This window comes from Maniola hyperantus, chromosome 27, assembly GCF_902806685.2.
Source record: "Maniola hyperantus chromosome 27, iAphHyp1.2, whole genome shotgun sequence".
Classification (NCBI taxonomy): Eukaryota; Metazoa; Arthropoda; class Insecta; order Lepidoptera; family Nymphalidae; genus Maniola; species Maniola hyperantus.
Genome location: NC_048562.1, coordinates 6,292,771 through 6,315,513, shown reverse-complemented (window position 1 = coordinate 6,315,513; position 22,743 = coordinate 6,292,771). Strand labels below are relative to the sequence as shown.

At 36.7% G+C, this 22,743-nt stretch overlaps 1 protein-coding gene and 1 long non-coding RNA gene across 4 annotated transcripts in view; one reads left to right on the top strand and one right to left on the bottom strand.

Moving 5' to 3' along the window:
- Window positions 1–20,404, bottom strand: part of qvr (protein quiver) — a 35,999-nt gene extending 15,595 nt beyond the window's left edge. Inside the window, exons 1-4 of one of the 3 annotated variants that reach the window (XM_034982655.2) lie at window positions 19,858–20,404; window positions 17,273–17,387; window positions 11,294–11,353; window positions 9,911–9,958 (exon numbers count right to left, since the gene is read on the bottom strand). In XM_034982655.2, coding sequence (XP_034838546.1) covers window positions 9,911–9,958; window positions 11,294–11,353; window positions 17,273–17,297 — 133 coding nt within the window. In that variant the 5' untranslated portion in view covers window positions 17,298–17,387; window positions 19,858–20,404. The remainder of the gene's footprint in view (window positions 1–9,910; window positions 9,959–11,293; window positions 11,354–17,272; window positions 17,388–19,857) is intronic. The other 2 variants (XM_069508015.1, XM_069508016.1) reach the window with 2 other exon arrangements.
- Window positions 2,820–3,446, top strand: LOC138404316 (uncharacterized). Its single transcript, XR_011238317.1, has 2 exons — window positions 2,820–3,182; window positions 3,269–3,446. It is a non-coding gene; the product is annotated as an uncharacterized lncRNA (long non-coding RNA).
- Window positions 20,405–22,743: the final 2,339 nt, after the last annotated feature.

Here is a 22,743-nt window from a genome sequence, read left to right as displayed (position 1 = left end):
ATAAATATGTTCTTTATTTGATTTGTATGTATATCAAACAAACTCAAAACAGGAATAAATTAATAACACGTTGTAACGTAGGTATTTCCTAAAATAAAATGTAGGACGTATTATTATTTTTAGTAGGATGACCAATAGAGAAAAAAAAATAGGTTCCTATTTACTTGATTGGTTTGTCAAAATAATAAGATAAAATAAAATCAGGTTCAACCTAACCTCAAAGTTTATTGCTGATATGTGGGAACAATAAGAATATTTTATTAAAAAGAAAATACTTTTGAAATGAGATATTTCGACAAAAGAAGATTAAATAAAACAAACTATATTTAAGGGGAATTATTCTTAAGCGAAGTTATAATAATATTATAGAGTTAAGAATAAAATTAATGTAAGAAATCTCAAAGAATTTGTAGTTGTATTATTATTATTATTATTATTTTGTATGTGGAAACAGTTTGGTAATCTTAATCCTTATTTATTAAAAAAATGTTAAATGTTATAATAACGTCACTGAGTAGAAAAAAAATACTTGAGTAGGCAATCTGCTTTACGTTGTTTTAAGAAAAGGAAATTAGTTGAACGACGAAATTGTTCGAATGGATAATCTCTTGTGTTGTTTTAAGAAAAGACAAACAGTTGAATTATTTTAAGAAGCAAAATAAATAAATATAGTTTATGTTTAAGTTTAATTAATCAGAATAAGTTAATTTCTTCAAGTTTTGAGCTGTAAGTACGGTGCGATTTCTTAAAAGCAAACCCTTTTTGTTTCGGTATATCATAACGTTCTAAATGATTTCACATCTACATATACTTTATCAAAAACCGTTCGGCCAATCTGACCTCTAACTAGACTTATTCTTATCTAAATAAATTATACCACAACACGTGGTTTATCTAACTAATTAAAATCTTTTATGATTACCCTCACAAAAACTTTTTCATAGAAACAATACCACAAACGTGGTTTTAAGATCACTTTAAAGCAGCACATAATTACACTTCACTTATCTTTCACAATTGGAGCGACGCGACGTTTCGATCAACGTGTCACACCAGCACCAAGTGCCGCTGACAACAGCGTTGCCCATCGCTCTGTGATCATCGGGCACCAATACCAAGTGCTGCCGATGACAGGCAGTAGCCTGTTGCTTCGAGGAGAAGCCGCATCCATGATTGCTAAAAGCATTTGAAAAGTATTAGTATTTCGACAAGAAAAGAATTATCGTATCCCACTTCTGATGTGAGATTTTTGTATAAAGAAGAGAGAGAAGTTAAGACAGTGGGCTTTAATAGTGATGGCTAATAACATCTAATGATGACTAACCAAAGTTATCATCTATCAATTATTAATTGAAATGTAGGTAGTTGTAAATTTTGTCAGGTAAGGCCAATATTAAGTTATTAAAATCAAGCAAAGCATCTGCTGTATTATCTGTGATGATAAATTAAATCCAATGATTACTAATGAAAGTTATCATTTATCAATTATTTGTCAGGTAAGGCCAAATACTAAGTAATTAAAAAATCAAGCAAAGCATCTGCTGTATTATTTCAAAGTAAGAACCCTAATCATCTAAACAGGCTTCTATAATAATTAGAAGCTAACAACCTAGTGTTTACTTTTATCTCAATGTATAAAATAAATAGCACAAGAGGGTAGGTTATAAATACAGAAGTAAAACCAACCAAGTCGAATAATAATTAATCATTTATTGAAAGATCTTTAATACTTTAATCTTTATAGACCTATCTGTATTTTGTTGTATTTCTCAGCATAGGTCTATTTCATATTTAAATGAATCTACCACCCGTTTCCAAAGGTGTTTCGTTGTGGAGAAGAAATGGGCAAAGAAACTCCACAACACACATCTTTTAAAAGCATTACAACATTCCATAATACATAACATAATATCTAAACATATTTGGTACATGGTTATAATAACTAAACCTTTATAAGGCAAGTGATTACAATAAAATATAAGAATACTTAACTTCAGTAAGGTCCGCTGTGTTTGCTCTGGGCTGTCGATACAAGACTGTCCCCTCTCTGTCGAGGTAGGGTACTTTTATAACACTGCCATCGCAAACCAGGCGGATGTCGACTATCACATGATCTTAATATTAATCATTATTTATTTTAGGTTTGTTGACAAAAGGTATGTTGACACACCCAATTTACAATAATAAAATCAGTGACATTGATGGTCTACGTATTAATAATTTACAATAATAATAAGCGACTTAAATTGTCAGTTTACACAACATTATTATTTCACATAATAGCTATTGCCAACTGTATGTTGACAATAGCTTAGTATAATGTCACTCTTAGTGCATTGACAGTATTTAATTTACAATGAATAATTAGTTACCAGTATTGACAATTCACATAATATTATTTATCGTATTGTCACATTCCTAAATATTAAATTAAACAACATACAAGAAAAGATACTATTCAAATCATACCCTTTCCGTACATTGACAGTATTTAATTTACAATTTTACAATGAATAATTAGTTACCAGTATTGACAATTCACATAATATTATTTATCGTATTGTCACATTCCTAAATATTAAATTAAACAACATACAAGAAAAGATACTAATTAAATCATACTCTTTCCGTACATTGATATTGAATCCGGAAACGGAATTACGATTCTGTTTTAAATAATATCACAACAAACATTTACTTCAGACTCCCAAGTTTATGATTAGATGAATTTTAGCATAATAATTATGTATCCAATTTTATCGTAATATAACACATGCAAAGCGGTGATAAAAATAAAAAAAAAACATTTGTGCAGTGCAGTTCACACGCGGTAGAAGTTCCATTATAATGGATAAGGAAGATTTCATACGATTTATGACATTTGTTAAGTATAAAATGTATATCGCGATACCCGAGTTCGATCCCGACGAAATCATATTAGACTCTAATTAATATTTTGTAATTTGTTCTATAAAATAGTGAAGTTTGAAGGTCACGGTCGGCCATTACGATTGACGACATTACCGATCAGCTGTACAACGCAACAAGACGTTCTGTGTACCTACGGAAATAATGCGTGTGTGACGCAATAATTGTGTTAGTTTTGGATATTTTACGATTTATAGAAATCTTTATTAATTTGCGATTAGCAAATAATGTATCTGCATCAAATTCCAGAAGGGGTGAGTTGCACAGTTATTAATATCAGGTGAGGCATCACTTTAGCCTTTATAGTGGTTTTTAAATGTTGATTTCTCGATTGTCGTAGCCTCACGGGAATGCCCTTCTTGGACCCTGACCTTTACAAACCCTGAATACAGCTAGCCGAGGTCTGGTTTTGGCAGAGTTCCGGTACAAAATTAGTAAAAACTCTCCTGGCGCCTAAAATCTAGGATAAGACTTAGCCTAAGTGCATGTTTGTATAATAAATAATTAGTTTAAACAGTTTTGTGTAGCATTATTGAAGTGAACCCGTAACACCATAATATTCTTAAAGGTGCGTGAAGTCTGTCAATCCGCATTTGGCCAGCGTGGTAGACTATGGCCAACCCCCATCTCATTCTGAGAGGAGACCCGTGCTTTCTAGTGAGCCGCCAATGGAGTGGCCATGATGATGACTGGAGTACATACATACCTTATATGATTTATCGAATACGCTTTCCATACTAATATTATAAATGTCTGTCTGTCGATTTGACGAAATTTGGTACATGGATAGCTTGCATCCCGGGGAAGGACATAGGCTACTTTTTATCCCGGAAAATCAATGAGTTCCCACGGGATTTTTAAAAACCTAAAGCGTCGCGGACGAAGTCGCGGGCATCAGCTAGTTAGTATATAAAATGCAAATATCATGGTCGCATATTCAGTGCAAGTGATATAAATTGTAGAATACTAACAATATCCCAGACCACAGGTAATTTTTTTTAAACAAAGAATAAATAAATATATAAATGTTTTATTTGCAAAATTGTGGGCATAACAAGTTAACAATAACACAACAGTCCCTTACACAATCGACTGTCACCGACATTGACATTATTAGCCATGTTAAATGACTAGTATTCCCCTTTCCTCTCCAACTAAGCGTCAAGCTTGTGCTAGGAGTAGGTACGACAATAGTGCTACGGGCGGGGTTTGAACCGTCGACCTTTCGGTTTTCAGTCCACACCCGTTGAGCTATTGAGGCTCAAACTCATTATATCACGACACATAGTTCCGAGTAGATGACCTAGACATGAAAACTACCTATTCAAGCGTTTTTCAGCTCACTTTTGCTTATAAACCTACCCTAGTTTTTCAATAGAACTATTCTGAAACTTAAATCTATATTTCTGTGTCAAACTTCGTCAAGTACAGTTCTGCAACGGATAGACGTACCTAATATATTTTTGCATTTAGATACGTGTAGGTATTACTTATTGTACCTAATAAATAGCTCAGTCGTGTTTAGGGTTCCGTACCTCAAAAGGAAAAACGGAACCCTTATAGTATCACTTTGTTGTCTGTCTGTCTGTCGGTCTGACAAGAAACCGACAGCCTACAGCCAGGGTAATTCCCGTTGACTTAGAATCATGAAATTTGGCAGGTAAGTAGTCTTATAGGAGACATAAGAGGAAAAATCTGAAAACCGTGAATATGTGGTTACATCACACAAAAAAAATATTGTGGTTAATATAAAGTAATATTCTTTTTTAATTTTTAAAGTAAGATAACTATATCAAGTGGGGGTATCATAATTATGAAAGGGCTTTACCTGTGCATTTTAAAAAAGATTTTTTAATTTTATTTTTTTCCACACAAAAAGAAAAAAGACTTACAATATTGGTTTCTTCGTGCTCGTAAGCGCTTGGCGGCTTGTCTGAGCACTGCACATTCCTCTGTAGATAATACTTAGTCTAATATTCTAGGTAGGTTTATGCATTATAGTTTTTGAATTATCGTGCAAAATGTCGAAAAAATACGTCTGTAGTACGGAACTCTCGGTGCGCGAGCTTGACTCGCGCTTGGCTGGTTTTTATTACCTATATTAGGTGCGTCACATTAATACGCAGCCGATAATTGGCTTAGAGATGTATCGCAAGCAGCCCACAGTGTTAGCATCGACTCAAGTGTATAATCCTATTACAAACCTACGTGCAAATTGCGATGATCATAAAAAGAAATAAGTAGATACATGCGACAAGGCTATCTTGACGCGTGTCGAAAATCGGGACTAACGTTGCCGTTAAGTGTCCCCTTTGTTCTTGTTTGAATATTCTAAGCTTAGAGATATAAAGAGTTGCCCTAATGTCCTATAGAAAATAGCGGATCGGAAACTAACTCAAGCTTATCGAAATTTTCGTGTGTAAGAGACAACACTACATTTCAACATATACTAAAAACAGGGTTTCGCTATTATATGTTCAGTGGTTTCTGCACAATCCACCATTTGCTGTGCCAGCGTAGGTACTTGTTTTTTTTGTAAATAAATAACCTAATCTTTTGTTATGACAGCTGATTAGCTGATACTATGAACAAGCGCCGCCATTTTCTGTGCCAAAAAATACACGGTAAAACCATAGGTATTTTCTCTCTATTAGTTTAAATAGAGGCTGACATACATAAATGTAAAAGCCTGTTAATAAAAGATTTAAAAAAAAATACTCTAAGATTCTAAGCCTCTGTTCTCAAACAGCGCCCCCCTGTTAATGTCATTCAAGTGCCAAGAGAGCCTTGTCGCACTGTACCTACGTTATTTACGCGTTTAATGTGAAGACTAGGACACTTGGGTCAGATATTTTTAGAGCACTATCTCATCTTCAGTTTGCGCCAAACAAGTAGGTACCTAAGTAATCTAATCTGAACACGAGGCATGTCTTATTTACTGTAATATGGTATTTGACAACTAGTCAAATCAGTAACTTTTTATCAAACGTCAAAACGCGCGCTTAGTAGGTAGGTACCTATGCGAGATTCTATGAAATACCGGTGTGTGACGTCACAATCATTTGACGTGCTTTTTTTAGTTAAATCGATAATTTAAAATGGTTATTACACTTAAAACCAACAAAGGACGTGGATTGTACGTATTTTGAAAGACCCTCTATTTAATAATCACTGAGAAATAATTTATTTTTGATGTAGTCAAATACCCAGTTGTAGGTAGGTATATTAAAAGACAGATCGCAGCCGGGCATGTTTATTGATCCTTAGTTTATCAATCGCTCAGCTCAAAACGTCATGTTGCAACTTCAGAATACAAAAGGTAGTAGGAACATAGTTTTGCGCTTTCGATTTACATAGTCTTGGATTATAGGCGGTAGTCGCCTATAAAAAGCGAAGCGCGTCCAAGTATGGTCTCCCCCATTAGTTTGCTCAACACCCTTGGCAAGGTGTATGAGAAAGTTATCCTTAATCGACTTAGGTCCGTCGTAGAGGAGAAAAACCTCCTCAACGACGAGCAATTTGGCTTTCGAACCAGACACTCATGTGTTCATCAAGTGCACCGCCTCACGGAGCACATCCTTCTCGGCTTCAACCGATTCAAAACGAGAGGCATCCCAACGGGAGCCCTCTTCTTCGATGTAGCCAAAGCCTTCGACAAGGTGTGGCACGCCGGCTTGATCTACAAGCTTTACCATCTAGGCGTGCCCGAAAGACTCGTACGTTTACTACGAGAATTTCTCACCAATCGAACTTTTCGCTACCGTCTGGATGGGACCCTATCCTCCCCAAGACCTCTCCGAGCAGGAGTCCCTCAGGGCTCCCTGCTCTCGCCACTTTTGTACGCGCTGTACACCAGCGACATTCCCAGATCCCCTCATGTTCGTATAGCCCAGTTCGCGGATGACACAGCTCTATATAGCTCCGACTTAAACTACCGAAACGTTAAAGCTCGACTCCAAAAGGCAGTCAGTAGCCTAGGCCACTGGTTCCGCCTTTGGAGGATAGAGGTTAACCCGGAGAAAAGCGCAGCAGTGCTCTTTCAAAAGTCCAAAAGGAAATCACAATACAAACTTCGACAGACTGAAATAACTCTTTACGACCGCCCCATTCCCTGGCAAACTAATACCAAGTACTTGGGTGTAACCTTTGATGACAAGATGAGCTTCGCCGCGCACATTCGTAGAGTCCGCAAGAACGCAGCGTATGTGCTCTCCCGTCTTTACCCCATGATTTGCGCAAAGAGCAAAATGTCACTTCGACACAAAGTCACGCTATACAAAACGTGCATCCGCCCAATAATGTCTTATGCCTGTGTTGCATTTGCACACCTGCCGCCCTCCTCTCTCAAACCTCTCCAAGTCCTACAGAATAAGTTTATGCGTACGGCCACTGGCTCCCCGTGGTACATGCGCAACGTGGACCTCCACAGAGACCTCCAACTCCCGACAATAGCTCATTACTTTAAACAGCTTTCCAAAAATTATTTTGAGAAAGCCATTAGACACCCCAACCCCCTAATAGTTGAGGCAGCGACTTACACCCCTGACCGAAACGACCCCCCAGATAAAAGACGCCCTAAGCACGTCCTTAATGACCCCGACGATCAAATCATGACCGACAATGCACCCTATCTCGTAGGGCTACACAATTCAACCTCATCACAGCGTCTTCGCCGGCGAAGACGAGGTCCCCGATTTCTAACGTCACCCGGACGTGGGCTCACGCCACGGCCTCGGGGGCGTACGGACTAACCAGTAGACCAACAACTCCACCCATCCCAACGTCATCCTAAGCCGAGGTCCGAGCCTCACAGGAGGCGCCCTTAGGAGGACGTTGCCCCCCCGACCTCTCGAATTATTTCTTCGAGCCCTAGGGCTCACCCCCAGGCGGAGCTTCGCGCTCGCCAACCCCCCCGGTGACGCTGTAGCGGCCAATAGGGCCTACGCAGCATAGTCAATCCGAAACAACACACACAAAAACAAGTATGGTCTCATTCTGACGCAGAAATTCATTGGGCATAGACGTGGTTTGTGACTCCGAGTTGGTTCGATATTTTTCTTTTTATAATTGTTTGTGCTAATTTTGTTCCAATCATTAAATATTTTGGACTTGTAAAAGTATTTGGTTCTGTTTTAATAAATTGTGATTTTTTTCATTTGAATTTCACTTCTGTACCTAAAAATAGTATAATAGGCCTGGGTATCTCAATCTGTAAAAAGAATCGATAAAATAATTTCATTTAATGACAGTAGGCCTGTCAAAAGTAGGTACCGATACGAAAATTTTTAACGTATATTATTAACGTAAATTTTCTAAAATAAATTTTTAATTTATTTTATTTATAAATTTTTAATTTATTTTAGACTTATAATGCGTATAAATGAGATCTCACTAGCCATTTAACTTGATGTGTCAACTTTCATCTCAAAAATACGATTTTAGTCCTTATTTTTCAAGGTGAATCGTACGTTTGACATGACAGTTGACACATAGTTAAAATGGCAATCATTTTGTATGGAATTTATACGGTCTACCTATTACAGAACGGTAATATATTTGCAAAAAACCTCTATCTTGGATTATATTTTTCAAAAAAAAAACAGGCACGTAACATTTAATACTTTGAGTTGCGTACCATCAGAAATTTTGTTTAGCACAATAATTGTGTTTGAACCAATTGTAGACTACCAAGATGCAAAACAAAATGATTTCTAGATATTTTTCCAATATTTCATCGCATTTTACCGATGATTGGCACAGTTAGAAGGAAATTGACGTCCGCTCTAGTCATTTAATCAAAGCTGACGGCTTAACTTAATCCCGGAGAGCGGAGGCTAAATAAATTGTCAATTAACACCGCAGTACTGGTTAACGATGTCAACCAATTTTGGTTATAACGTGGTTATAACTAAAGCTCCGCCCCGTTAGCTTTTACCTAGTGATATAACAGTAGCGGTTTTACATATTTTCCAAGTGTATGATTCCAAATTTTTTATCGCCCTTACCTACCAATTGTCAGTTACTTAGCAATGGTTCCTAACTTGATTTTGCAACTCAGCAATTATTTACTTAGTCAAAAAGTAGTTATGAGTTTTATTTTTTAGGTATGGAACCCTAAAAATATCAGTTAAACTATAAAAGTAGTTTTAAATCTGAGTTACTCAACTCCAAACAATCTTTTCTGCCCTAATTCCTAGAGTGTTTTTAAAATGGGCTCCGCCATTAGACTCACTTCGACGCCCCTTTACTCAGCTTCACCCACTCGAGCTTTACTTCGCTAAGAAGTCACCAGCTCACTTCGCTTGCCACCTGCATCTTCGTTTCACTTGGCCTCATAGGCTCGTTTCATCCAGGACCTCCTTCGCGAGCTTTTGACTTCGCGCTTTAAACAACACTCTAGGGGTATATAGACTGTGTGGAGTTGGGATGCTCCAATTTTGTTCTAAGCCACATTCGACCTAATCTTATAAGCATGACTTATGAACTATAAGATCATTAATTTCAGCGAAAAGCTTTTGAAAAAAAAATGCACTAAAATCTACGCACATGCAAAGCATCATTCAAATATAAATGTTGAATACTTAGATAAGCTTAATGTAATAGCATTTAGTATTATGTATATTATATTTATTTAGCTGAGAAGAATGATGTCAGTTAATGCAATGAACCGTTAAATTATTAGGTAACATAGGGGGGTTAAAAATTAAAATATCAAAGAGAATACATATTAAAAAAACACTAATAAATATGTTAAATGAATGACAGTTGACAATTGTATTAGTTAAAGGACCCAGTCTACGGTATTATGTAACAAATAATTAAATGTATATTTTTATTTTTATTTTGTTTTTAAATATATAAAATGTAACTTGCAAAGCCTAATTTTTAGTATGATTTTTATGTATAGCTTAAAAATGTGTAGCTTAAAATGCTTTTTAAGCTCAGGCTTTTACGTTAACGTTAATATAAAGTTAATACTTACTTTGGCATTCCGCCTGAACTAGCGGACTGAGACTTAGTGCCCATAATGCTGAAAATCCATGCTTTAATTAGTAAATAAACTAGTCAAGTGCGTGACACAACACGCAAAAAGTAGGGTTCCGTAGTCATGCTTACAAAAAACTGTCGTACTATAAACCAAAAAAGAAGAATAATCAGAAACAAAGTTAATTTTGTAGTTTTTTTTCCTCTCACTTATACTGTTTGCTCAAAATTTACGCTTTACCGACCGCATTGTCGTGGTCGAATAGAGCTAATTATGAATTTCACCATGGTCAAATAAATTTCATTTATACTACTGCTTGCTAATATCCTAAATTTTTTCAGATTAGGAGCTGGGACATACAACTTGTAAAATTGACGCTTTGAGACTCAAATCAAAAATCTCAAAATAATATTTAATTAATAACATATTTAACAAGGCCCCACTCGGAATGGTACAGCAAAATTTTTTTGACTGTCTCTTTTCATTTTTAGGAAAGAAAAAAAGATTCTCTATCCTGATTTTTTTTTCAAAATTTGAACACACGTTTATGTCTATGGCAGGCACACGGACTGTACAAACTTTAAAGGTTTATTATTTCACTACGGAACCCTAAAAAGTAAGGAATACAGAAAAAACACAACTACACAAATATATCAACAGAAGACTTTTTTTTCGGTAATGTTTATTCAATTAAACACCAAAATATCCTGTAAATAACTGAGTGGTTATTGAATAAATTAACCGTAGACTGGGTAGAGATTTTTCGTTAAAAATAAATAGGTAGTTAACTTAGAATATGTGAGTAGAAATAGAATTTAGAAGAAATAATTCATTAAAACCATAAATTAGTAGTGATTTCTATAAAAATATAGCCAATTCTTAATAAAATTTAGAATTTCAACACATTTTCTTACCATTCCAATATCTGCAGTCATAAAATTTATAAAAAAATATCTAAAAACTGTAAAAAAAATCAGTTATTCACAGGAAATAAGTGTCACAATATACCTACAACAGTAACAGAAACAATTCGTATTTACTCTCAGTGTTTGGAAATTTGGAAGAAAGACAAGGTCCCATGCAATTTGCACATTCCTTTAAAAAAATACATATAAACACACATTCCTATAAACCTGAACACAAAAACAAACTGACACCGCTCCATCGATATCGAAAAACATCACCAATTTAACTTAAAAAAAACTTATACTAATAGCCAGATTTAAAAAGAAAACAGTTGTTTTGAATTTTTATCGATATCGATGCAAGCGAGCACCGCACAACACTTCTAAACACTTTGACAGCTAACGTCAAACGTCTGACAGTTGTCACAGACTAAACACAGCGTCATAGTGCCACAGAATAAACACATCATATTACCAGTCCTGATGCACGAGTTCCCTTTTACTTGCTCCACTCCGAACCAGGACATGAGGAGAACTGGAAAAGGTAAATATTTCATTTAATTACCTATTTATTTTAGTTAAAAAAAAAATGCCAGTCCAAATGTAAAAAAAATTATGAAATAATATTATCTCATACGCGCAAAACGTCATACTTATACATATTATATAGAACGAGATTTCGATTCTAAGGTGGTTGTAACCCATCTCAAAATCACCCATTCAAAGTAAAAATCTATTTATTCACAAATTTATTGAATCTTAGATTTATAATAAGAAATACCTAGGTAACTATGATATTTGTCTAAATATACCTACGTAGGACACATCTATCCCTATCTATATTATAAATGCGAAAGTGTGTTTGTTTGTTGGTTCATTGTTGGTTTGTCCTTCAATCACGCCGCAACGGAGCAACGGATTGACCTGATTTTTTGCATGGATATAGTTGAAGACGCTACTTTTTATCCCGAAAAATCATAGAGCTCCCATGGAATTTTGGAAAATCTAAATCCACGCGTACGAAGTCGCGGGCATTAGCTAGTCTGGATATCCTTATCCTAATTCTAATCTAATAATATTATAAATGTCAAAGTGTGGATGTTTGGATGTTTAGATGTTTGTTACTCAATCACGCAAAAATAGCTGAACGGATTTGGATGAAATTTGGATAGATTATACCCTGGATTAACACATAGGCTACTTTTTATCCCGGAAAATCAAAGAACCCGCGAGATTTTGAAAAACGTAAATCCACGCGGACGAAGTCGCGGGCATCAGCTAGTAAATAATAAAATATTTTCGCAACCTTCTCCAAACATAATTCCCAGTTGTTTGAAGTATTGGGAAAGCGTCTTTTCCACGACCATTAATAAAATGACGTTATTTTACAATTGGCGTCAAAGCAGGGCGGCTAGTGTTGCACTCGTGGACGTTGGCAGCGCGCGATATCGATAAATCTCGTCGGTACTTTATGTCCACAAAGTGACAGTTATTATCATTTTAGAGGCAAGAAGCATCGTATGGCACGTATCACATGCGATATGTTAAGGATCCATTAAAATAGATATCCGGTACTTTTTTTACAATTTGGCACACGTTTTGTAGCTGTAAAACGAGTATGAAGTACTTATACTTATTAAATTTTCAGGGTACAGTACCTACTAAGTAGCACTTTTATAACGCCGACTAAAACCCAATGTACAACAATGAAATACAGACCTTTTTGACTGACGTTAAGATTTCAAACACAAGAACCATAGAGACTCCGTGCCTTGAGGGCGATTTTGTAAAACCTGCATCAATCATTATTACAATCTCAATTGTTGTGATTGGCTGAATTTCTGCGATTCGTGTTGCAACAGTGCATCGTAGCCAATAGTGAGCGAGCGTCAACCAATCAGAGGTGATTGCGATCGTGTCATTGTAGCTGTCATTTTACCGCAATCGAGCAGTTGCCTGCTCATTTGCTCGCCATTTTTAATATAAAAAAAAGACTAGTGCTATCTCACTCATACTCGCGCGTACAAAACATGTTGCGTAGACAACGACCAATAGTAAACGGACGCGGGCTAAAATATTTTCGCGCCATTCGAAAATAAAATTTCTGCGCGGGTAGGTACATTGGCCGGAGTTATAATAGTGGTAGTAAACAACAACCAATAGCGGGCGTGGCGCGCTATGAATGGTTGAGATTTTTTGTGCCATTCAAAAATAAGATTTCTGCGCAGGTACATTGGCCTGTTATTTTATTTTATTTTATTTGTTTTTTGCAATCAACAGCGATATATACAATATAATTTTACATAATAACAGACTGAAAATAAGGCCAAATAGGATTACAATTTTTTACAGATTACTTAAATAGATATTAATTATAAATTTATAACAGTACGTTTGATAATTTAAACAAGCTTTACAATAATATAATAATATGAAAATATAAAAGTCAATTAACTAGTAAAAATACCTAGTAGGTGATTCACAACATATGTATGTGTGTGTGTATGTGTGAGTGTATGTGTGTCTGTGTGTGTGTGGGTGTGTGTTTGTGTGTGGGAGAGAGAGTATGCGTGAGTGCGTGCTTGTGGGTTATGATAATATGCGGATTTATGTACTATTATAGATACTAGTATAATTATTATCAGTTACATATTATTATTTTTCCGATGCAGTTTAATTATTTCCTTTTTTACTAGTATGTGGTAACTAGTCCTATACAGTAGTTTTTGAGATTAGCCCGAATAAACGCGAACTCAGCGCGGCGTTAGACAGAAAGCGGTTTACGAGGTCAGTAAACGCGAGCATTCAGAGTATATGTAAAACAGAAATAAATCTGTTTTATGACATTATGACAGCTGTACTATTTTCTTTCATTTGTTTGATAGACGTTTAAAATTTTATGTTCTGTCTGAGTAATAGAGAGAGAGTCCGGGAAGGTCTGACCTTCGTTATTTTATAAAAGCTGAAAGTTTCTCTGCGTATTGTCCCCAACATTTACAAAGGTCTGGCCCTCGCGGGCTTTTAGTCCATACCTGCTGAAATTAATAATACGGCCGAAATAGCTAGTCAATCCTAAGTATCTGTAATCTCTCGATAGTTTCCTAGCAAAATCGTTGCTTTTTCAAAATTTGGATACGTCTTTTTTGACATTGAAGTGTAGTATAGGTACCTAACTACCTACCTAGTTAGTACCTAGGTACTTATATAAGAGATTAACGTCATGAAACAAAGTTTAGATCTAGGGTTATCATGGAACTAGGAATCAGCTTAGCTTAGTTAGGTACATTCTGAGATAACCTCTAGGAATCTCAGATTGTACCTACAGCTACGACTTTACTAGCTTATGTCCGCGACTTCGTCCGCGTGGACTACACAAAACCCAAACCCTGATTTTACCCCCTTAGGGGTTGAATTTTCAAAAACCTTTCTTTATTTCTTTTCTAGTTTGAGCTGTGCGTTGATTGATTAGTCAGTCAGTTTTTCCTATATAGTATAGACCAACTTATGCCTACGACTTTCTTCGCGTGGACTACACAAATCTCAATCCCCTATTTTATCGGATATTTACGTCATAATAGCTATCTGTATGCCAAATTTCATATCGACAGTCAGTCAGTCAGTCACCGTTTCCTTTTCCAAGATGGCAGGTTAGAGTCGTAATTTACAATTGTTTAGACGTTCTACGATCAAAGGCATAATAATTACAATTTCTGACGCATTTCACTTTAACTACAACTTTATGATTAATCTAGCTGATGCTCGCGACTTCGTCCGCGTGGATTTAGGTTTTTCAAAAAATCCCGCGGGAACTCTTTGATTTCCCGGGATAAAAGTAGCCTACTATGTCCTTTCCCGGGATGTAAGCTACTTCTGTACTAAATTTCATCACAATCGGTTAAATTGTTGGGCCGTGAAAAGCTAGCAGACAGACAGACAGACAGACATACTTTCACATATATAATATTACTAGATTATGCCCGCGACTTCGACAAAGTAGACTGACTGACTGACTGATCTATCAAAGCACAGCTCAAACTACTTACTGGACGGATCGGACTGAAATTTGGCATGCAGATAGCTATTATGACGTAGGCATCCGCTAAGAAAGGATTTTTGAAAATTCAACCCCTAAGGGAGTGAAATAGGAGTTTGAAATTTGTATAGTCCATGCGAACGAACTCGCGAGCATAAACATAAGAATAAAAGTTTTAGCTTGCATCCTGGAAATGCAACTAATACGCTACGTTTTATTGATAATCAAAATTGCCACGGGGTTTTTATAGTTTAGAATGGGTAGGTATAGTTTGACCCAAGGGTCCAGTAATTCAGGACACTGAACTGCGCATAACCTATCCCCCTCGAGGGGGGGCCTCACTTTTTGGGTACTTGGCACATTTCCAAGCAGAACGGGCGCCACCTAACATCTGTGACGTATTTCTACATGATTTCTACTCTAGACTAAATTATCTAGTACCTCACCTACGATAAGAAAGGGGTGGGTGATGTAAGCAGGTACCCACTTACTATGAATTAATTTGAGTTGGTACAAGTAATTTTTTTTTTGTTCTTCTTCTGGCTTTACACAGATTAGCCAATGTCAGGTTTGTTATTGGATAAAATTGATTATTTTTCCGACCCAAATGTCGACCAATAGAATTGCACCATTCGACGTCACGTGGTACAACCTACATGGTATTATACTGATAATTTTTTGAAAATTTTCTCTGGTAGTTGAAGTCCACACGTCAAACTGACAGGTTGAATTCAATTGTGAAAATTGGAGATTTTGGCCGACATTTGGGACGGAAAAATAATCCCCCGAATAGGTACCACACGAGCTTCAAAATTATCTGGCATTTCCCTCAAGGTTCCCTGCAAACAAATAAAGTCGTCAAGTTTTTCAGGAAATCTAACCTTAACCTGAAAAACTTGACTCCTTCATTTGTTTGCAACGAACCTATCGGGATATACCCGATAATTTTGAAGCTCTTGTGGTATTATAAGTGAAAAATCGGGATTTGGAATTTTAAAGGAGTTCAAGTAGTTAGCTACTCACCTACTCAAATTTTAAGGCAATGGTTCGACCGCCGCACAGTGTTTCATTAGACCAAAAAAAAAAAAAAATCCCTCTTCTGTTTTCAGTATTATAATCGACTAGCTGATGCCCGCGACTTCGTACGCGCGGAATTAGTTTTTTTTTAAATCCCGTGGGAACTCTTTCATTTTCCGGAATAAAAAGTAGCCTATGTCACTCTCCAGGTCTTTATCTATATCCATGCAAAAAATCACGTCAATCCGTTGCACCGTTGCGACGTGATTGACGGACAAACCAACAAACCAACTAACAAACACACTTTCGCATTTATATAAGGGTACGGATTAAGTCTTTTTTTATATAAAAAATATTGAAATTTGAGTGATATTTTCGTGAAAAAAAATTCAAAATATTCCTGAAACTTAACTTTCAGATAATTATCTTTGGGCGCATTTTTTTCAATTTTTAATTTCGGAAAATTACTGGATACCGAGTATTTTTTTTCAGATTTAGTTAGACGTTAAACGACTAACTATCGGCGTTTTTCTCTCTCAAGAAACGCACAATAAATGTACATTCCGTGTAAACGAAAGAGATGCATAATATATCAAAAGTTGCTCTCGGACTGTTCACACTGCCGGCGACGACTCGCTTTACTACTTTTGTCGCTGAGCGACGAGCTTTCAAAAATTAACTCGCTCAGCGATATTCGTTCAGCGATGCTCGCTCGCTTGAACACGTGTAACACGCGCGCAGGTTTGCACAGGACTGAACGACCGCGGGCGAATGGCGCGAGTAATCGCTCGTCGCACTTGCACACTCGCTTATAGCCCGGCGACAAAACTATCGAAACTACACACTCGCTTCCCGCTGATCGCCAACTCGTTTATAGTTTCTAGTTCTACTCGTTTCTCGTTCTACGTCGGCGGTCGGACCACTGCCTTTAAGCAGGTACCTACTTACTATGATTTAAAAGCTTTGTTATGTCACGAAGACTGCGTGTAGGGTTGTCGGTAGTTATGTTGATATATAATATCGACATTTTTACATCTCAAAAATGACGATAAATAATATCAACATTTTTACATGTCAAAAATGACGATAAATAATATCGACATTTTTACATCTCAAAAATGTCGATCGGTGACAATGGTCGCTAACTATGGGCGTCATGAGAAAGCTCAGAGTCACTCAGTGTGCGATGGAGAGAGCTACGTGCGGAGTTTCTTAAATGCTCTCAGATACAAGTTAGCCAACTGCAATCTCACCTGGTGGTAAGTGGCGCTTCAGTCTAAAGATGGAAGCGGGCTAAACTGGAAGGGGTACGCCAGTTTGAATTACCCCTTTGGTTTTCACGCGGCATTATTTCCATGTTCTACCTTAAAGCTAGGGAAATAAGTCATCAAAAAAAAAAATTACCTGGAACGGGGAAAATCCAGCGCATTTTGCGTCAGTTCCGGTCGTCCGTGATGTGAACAGCGCGCCGGCTTCAGCTGGACTGGTCCATCGCTTCACGAGTTGGCGTATTTATGTACTGTTAGAGACACATGCTGTACGACCTAGCGCCTGCAGGTCAACTCTCACTCAGCCTGAGCTCTATAGTGCACCTACTCTGACTTTGTTTGGACTTACATACAACCTTTACTAAAAGAATGGACCTGGCGTCGATTAAAAAATAAAAAAAAAAAAAAAAAAAAACTCAACAAGTGGCAGACAAAAATTCATAGTACGTGCATGTTCGCATCTTTGTCACTGATACACGTACTACGAATTTTTGTCTGCCACTTGTTGAGTTTTTAACTTTTTTTTTATTTTTAATCGACGCCAGGTCCATTCTTTTACTAAACGGGTTGTAGTGGTCTATGTCACTAGGAAGTGAGTAGTGGCGCAACCAGTGGTGGGCGGTGTTTAATTTAGGAATTAAAAACCGGCCAAGTGCGAGTCAGTCGTATTTTTTCGACATTTTGCACGATAATTCAAAAACTATGACGTATAAAAATAAATAAAATTCTGTTTTATAATGCACAGGTGAAGACCTTTCATATGATACCCCACTTGATATAGTTATCTTACATTGAAAATTAAAAATCCTAGGTAATTATTAGTTCATGACCACAATTTAAACTTTTTTGTGTGATTTAACCACAAATTCACGGTTTTGAGATTTTTCCCCGAATGTCTGCTATAAGACCTGCCTACCTGCCAAATTTCATGATTCTAGGTCAACAGGAAGTACCTAACCTGTAGGTTTCTTGACAGACCGACAACAAAGTGACATAATGGGTCCGTTTTTCCTTTTGAGGTACGGAACCATAAAAATCCTAAAATTGCCCCGGAATCGATCCCGGGACCTCCCGCTGATCCACAGCGCCAGGAAGCTGAATTGAAGTTGTTATCAAAAAACTCAGTTCTACCTCCACTCCATTCCATCTGTATGCACTGAACCTTAAAGTTCAAACAAGGCAGATTTATTTCAGAGACATAAATCTGTCTCGTTTTAACTCTAGTAAAGTCTGAGCAAAGACAAAGTAGGTCTATAGATATCAGGCTAGTGTCTTCTTACTACCTTAGTACTTAGTAGGTTAATCTATTTTTCCTTAGCTTAGTCAAGAAGTAGGTAAATAAATCGCAAATCGCATTTCCCAAAAACGCGTAAGCGACGTCTTAGTGATGTTTGTGGTCTACACTAATAAAAAATAATACTAATATTATAAATTATGCGAAAGTGTGTCCGTCTGTCTGCTAGCTTTTCACGGCCCAACAGTTTAACCGATTTCGATGAAATTTGGTACAGAGTTAGCTTACACCCCGAGCAAGCAATACGCACCACCACGCGGTACCACACACATCCCAAAACACACTCGACGTCTATATCTCCTGAAGATGCTCCGGTGTCGGAGCGAAACGTGCGTCGAGTGTGTTTTGGGATTTGTGTGGTGCTGCGTGCTGGTGATGCGAGTGGCTTGCCTGGTGCCTGCTTTTTCCTGCATGTTTAGCAGTGGGAGGGCGGGCGGTGCATGTCGCATGCTGCAAGTTGCACCATACAGATTCAACCAGTTTCAGCGGATTGTAGCAAATTAAGCTTTTGGTTCATTGTAGTTATATCATAGATTTCCGCAAAGTAACACCTGATTCTATAATACAAAAGTTAGTAAAATAAAAATGCTACATATTTTAACGACTCTATTTTTACGGTTAAACTGCAACTATTCACTAATGACTAAGCTAGATATTCAATTCAAGTACTTAATTTGGTTCTAATACTAAATAATATTATTTTAGCATGTCATTGCAATACATGTAGGTACTTCACATAGGTATTACGTACCTAATATTTAAAATAATCACTAATATTTTCGTAAAAATTATAAAGTTATATGCAATTGGCTAATTTAATATTGTTACTACCTACTAGATAGGTACCTACATAACATATCAGCTGTGTTATGTAACTTAAGGCATACCTATATACCTACGTTTGAAAACTTATATCCTGGTTTAGATGTCATTGTAAAGTATGTAGTATTTTATATATTAAAATAAGCAATTATTATTAATTTTTGTCACTGATTTGATATATTTTGTTACTGAGCTGTTTTAATAAAATTGCATGCATTCATTTTCATAAAATTAAATAAAAGAATAACATTTTTAAAATAAAAATGTATCGATAAAAATGCGCACATCCCTAATGTTTTTATTTAGCGCATAGTAAAAAATTATCACACGTTCTTGACAGGCGAATTGGCGGGAACCACCATCGTATTTCAAAATACGCGCGTTCGAATTTATTTTAGTCACAAAATCTTCTTTAGTTTCTCGAATTTACAAACTTTAATGTAATTTTAGTCAGCAATGTTTCGAAATATATGAGTAGTTTTGAAAACTAAATGCAATAATCCCTGCATAGTTCTACTTTTTTTAATTCGGTTCTTTAATATGCACACTTTATAAAAGAATTGTTATTTTTTTTAATTAAGAGGTTATTAAAAAGCAAGGTTTACCTAGGTTTCGTGACTTCATAACGTAGGTATACGGCAATGCTATGCGCAGACATTTATTGATTTTAAGCAGAACCTGTCCGAAACAAGCATTGTTTACTACAATTTAACAAAAAAGAGGGCATTTTCTTATTAATCACTATGTATTGCTTTACGTAATTTTAATTTCTTTATTACTTTTTATATCAGCTAAGATTTAAACACGATTTTACAACTGTGGCACAAAATATTCACGCACTTTAAAACACCTATTGTATTTAAAAAAAATAAGTAGTAAAGAGTAAAATATAAATAATTTTAGGGGTTTTTTTTAATTGGCACTAAACACGAGCAAAGGTCTTACCAACACATACATTTTAATTACGACGAAACAAGGATCACTAGCTAACTAAACTAAAACTACGTACGCACCGACCGTTATAACGCCACTAACATAGTTTTTTTAGTTTAAAACTAAAGGTTTAGTCAACGTTTCATAATGATTTTCGGTGGATATTTTGGTGAGGTCCCATTTTCTGGGACGATTTCACCCGATCCGTACGCCGCGGTGGACACGTACTGAGTCAGTATTGCTACACGCGAACTAAAATTACCTATTTACCCATTTAATCGACGCAATCGTGCGATCGTCGCATGGCGGTCGCTCATTTGACGCAATCCCTTGTACCTGGGAAAGTATGATGCCGGTCAAGTTATAGGTATAGGTTACCGCGATACTGATAGACGGACTAGTCACAACAAGCTCACTAGATGGCAAGTATCTTCATAATAATTTTTAAACAGGTACATATCAAAAATTGCGGAACCGGCAGGATTCTAACCTGCATGTTGCTAATCTATTAGGTCTGTGGATTAAGCATACGATACGACACACCGTGCATCGATCCCGTAAAGTGTTAAATCTCTCCCTAAAAGTTGGCAGTATTTGTACGCTGGCAACACAGACAAGCCGGCAATACTGCGCCATGCGCCCATGCCGCTATGCGGAAAAATGCTCAAATTATAAATGCCCTTTTTTAATCCATTGTCTTTTTAACCAACTTCCAAAAAGGAGGTGGTTCTCAATTCGGACCATTTCTTTTTTTTAAATGTATATGTACACCGATTTTTTTCGAGGTTTCTGGACCGATTTGCAAAATTTTTTTTAGTTAATACTAGCTGTAAGTTGACTCCCGGCTTTACTCGAGTGGAATTTATTTCTTATTGGGGCTCTACGTTGCACACTACTAATTTTTAGGGTTCCGTACCTCAAAAGAAAAAAAGGAACCCTTATAGGATCACTGCGTTGTCTGTCTGTCTGTCTATCGTGTCTGTCAACAAAACCTATAGGTTACTTCACCTTGACCTAGATCCTATAATCATGATATCTAGCTAGATAGGAATAAATCCGAAAACCGTGAATTTGTGAACATACTTTAATTACAGCGCCATCTATATGTGATTTGATAAATTAATTTTAATTTATAAAATCACACATAGATGGCGCTGTTGTTATTATCTTGCAGTGCTGCACATTAAAATATTTTGTACGATAGTACGGAACCCATTGTGTGCGAATCTGGACACAGGACAGGTCGTAGCAAGAGTTGCTATTAATTTAAATGACTAGCTTATGCCCGCGACTTCATCCGCGTGGACTACACAAATTTCGAACCCCTATTTCACACCCTTAGGGGTTGAATTTTAAAAAACCTTTTCTTAGCGGATGCCTACGTCATAATAGCTATCTGCATGCCAAAGGACAATGACAGAATTTCTATAGAACCGTGACCCATTTTATTATATAAAAGTCGTTTACACGTATGCTTTATGCAGCATTTTGTTGCTGTTTCATAACTGATAACAGAGGCGTCTCTAGCCCTTGTGGCGCCCGTGTGCAACCAGTACCCTGGCGCCCTCTAGTCTAGTAGGAGCAGGGTCCAAATGGAATACTAACAGTTATATTTTCAAACGGAAATTCGGATGCAAATGGTGCAATTTTAAATGATGACGGCGTCGGTGGCGTCGGCCATAACGCGAGCGCAGGGTCTTTGAGAGCGCCGGCATCGACGCATCTTTGGAGGTGTCGCATTAGAGGGCGCTCGGCGCCCCCTTAGACCCTGCACCATAGGTAAAGACGCCTCTGACTGATATCTAAACATAGGATTTAACACCTCTAGAACTTGCGGTTTTTCATTAAATCTAAGTTTAAATCACAATGTTTCTAGGTTATATGCAATTTATCTATATAACTGTGAAACGAATTATAACATGGCCGCAAGTTTAAAATCACAATTTTTAATTTTTAAGTGGTTATTTAATACTAGGATAATTATCATTAATTTATATTCTGTGTAAATTAATTAATTCTCTTCAGCGGGCTGCCGTCCAGTAGTTTGAGCTGTGCGTATATAGATCAAATCAGTCAGTCAGTCAGTCACCTTTTCCTTTTATATATTTAGACTAGCTTATGCTCGCGACTTCGTCCGCGTGGACTACATAAATTTCAAACCCCTATTTCACCCCCTTAGGGATTGAATTTTCAAAAATCCTTTCTTAGCGGATGTCTACGTCGTAATAGCTATCTGCATGCCAAATTTCAGCCCGATCCGTCCAGTAGTTTGAGCTGTGCGTTGATAGATCAGTCAGTCAGTCAGTCAGTCACCTTTTCCTTGTATATATATATATATATAAGATGATTGTTCGGACTTCTGCACAGGACAAGACGTGTGGATGACGTGTGGGTGTGCGGGGCGTCCCCCGCCTCATACCCCGATTGCCATCTCAACCTGTCGCGAACTATACATACTATCACAAAAATGATAAAATTAAATAAAAAGTATGGATTAAGGATTCTTGAATGAAAATAAAGGTAGGTATTAACTATTAAGTATTAATTAAAACAACTTC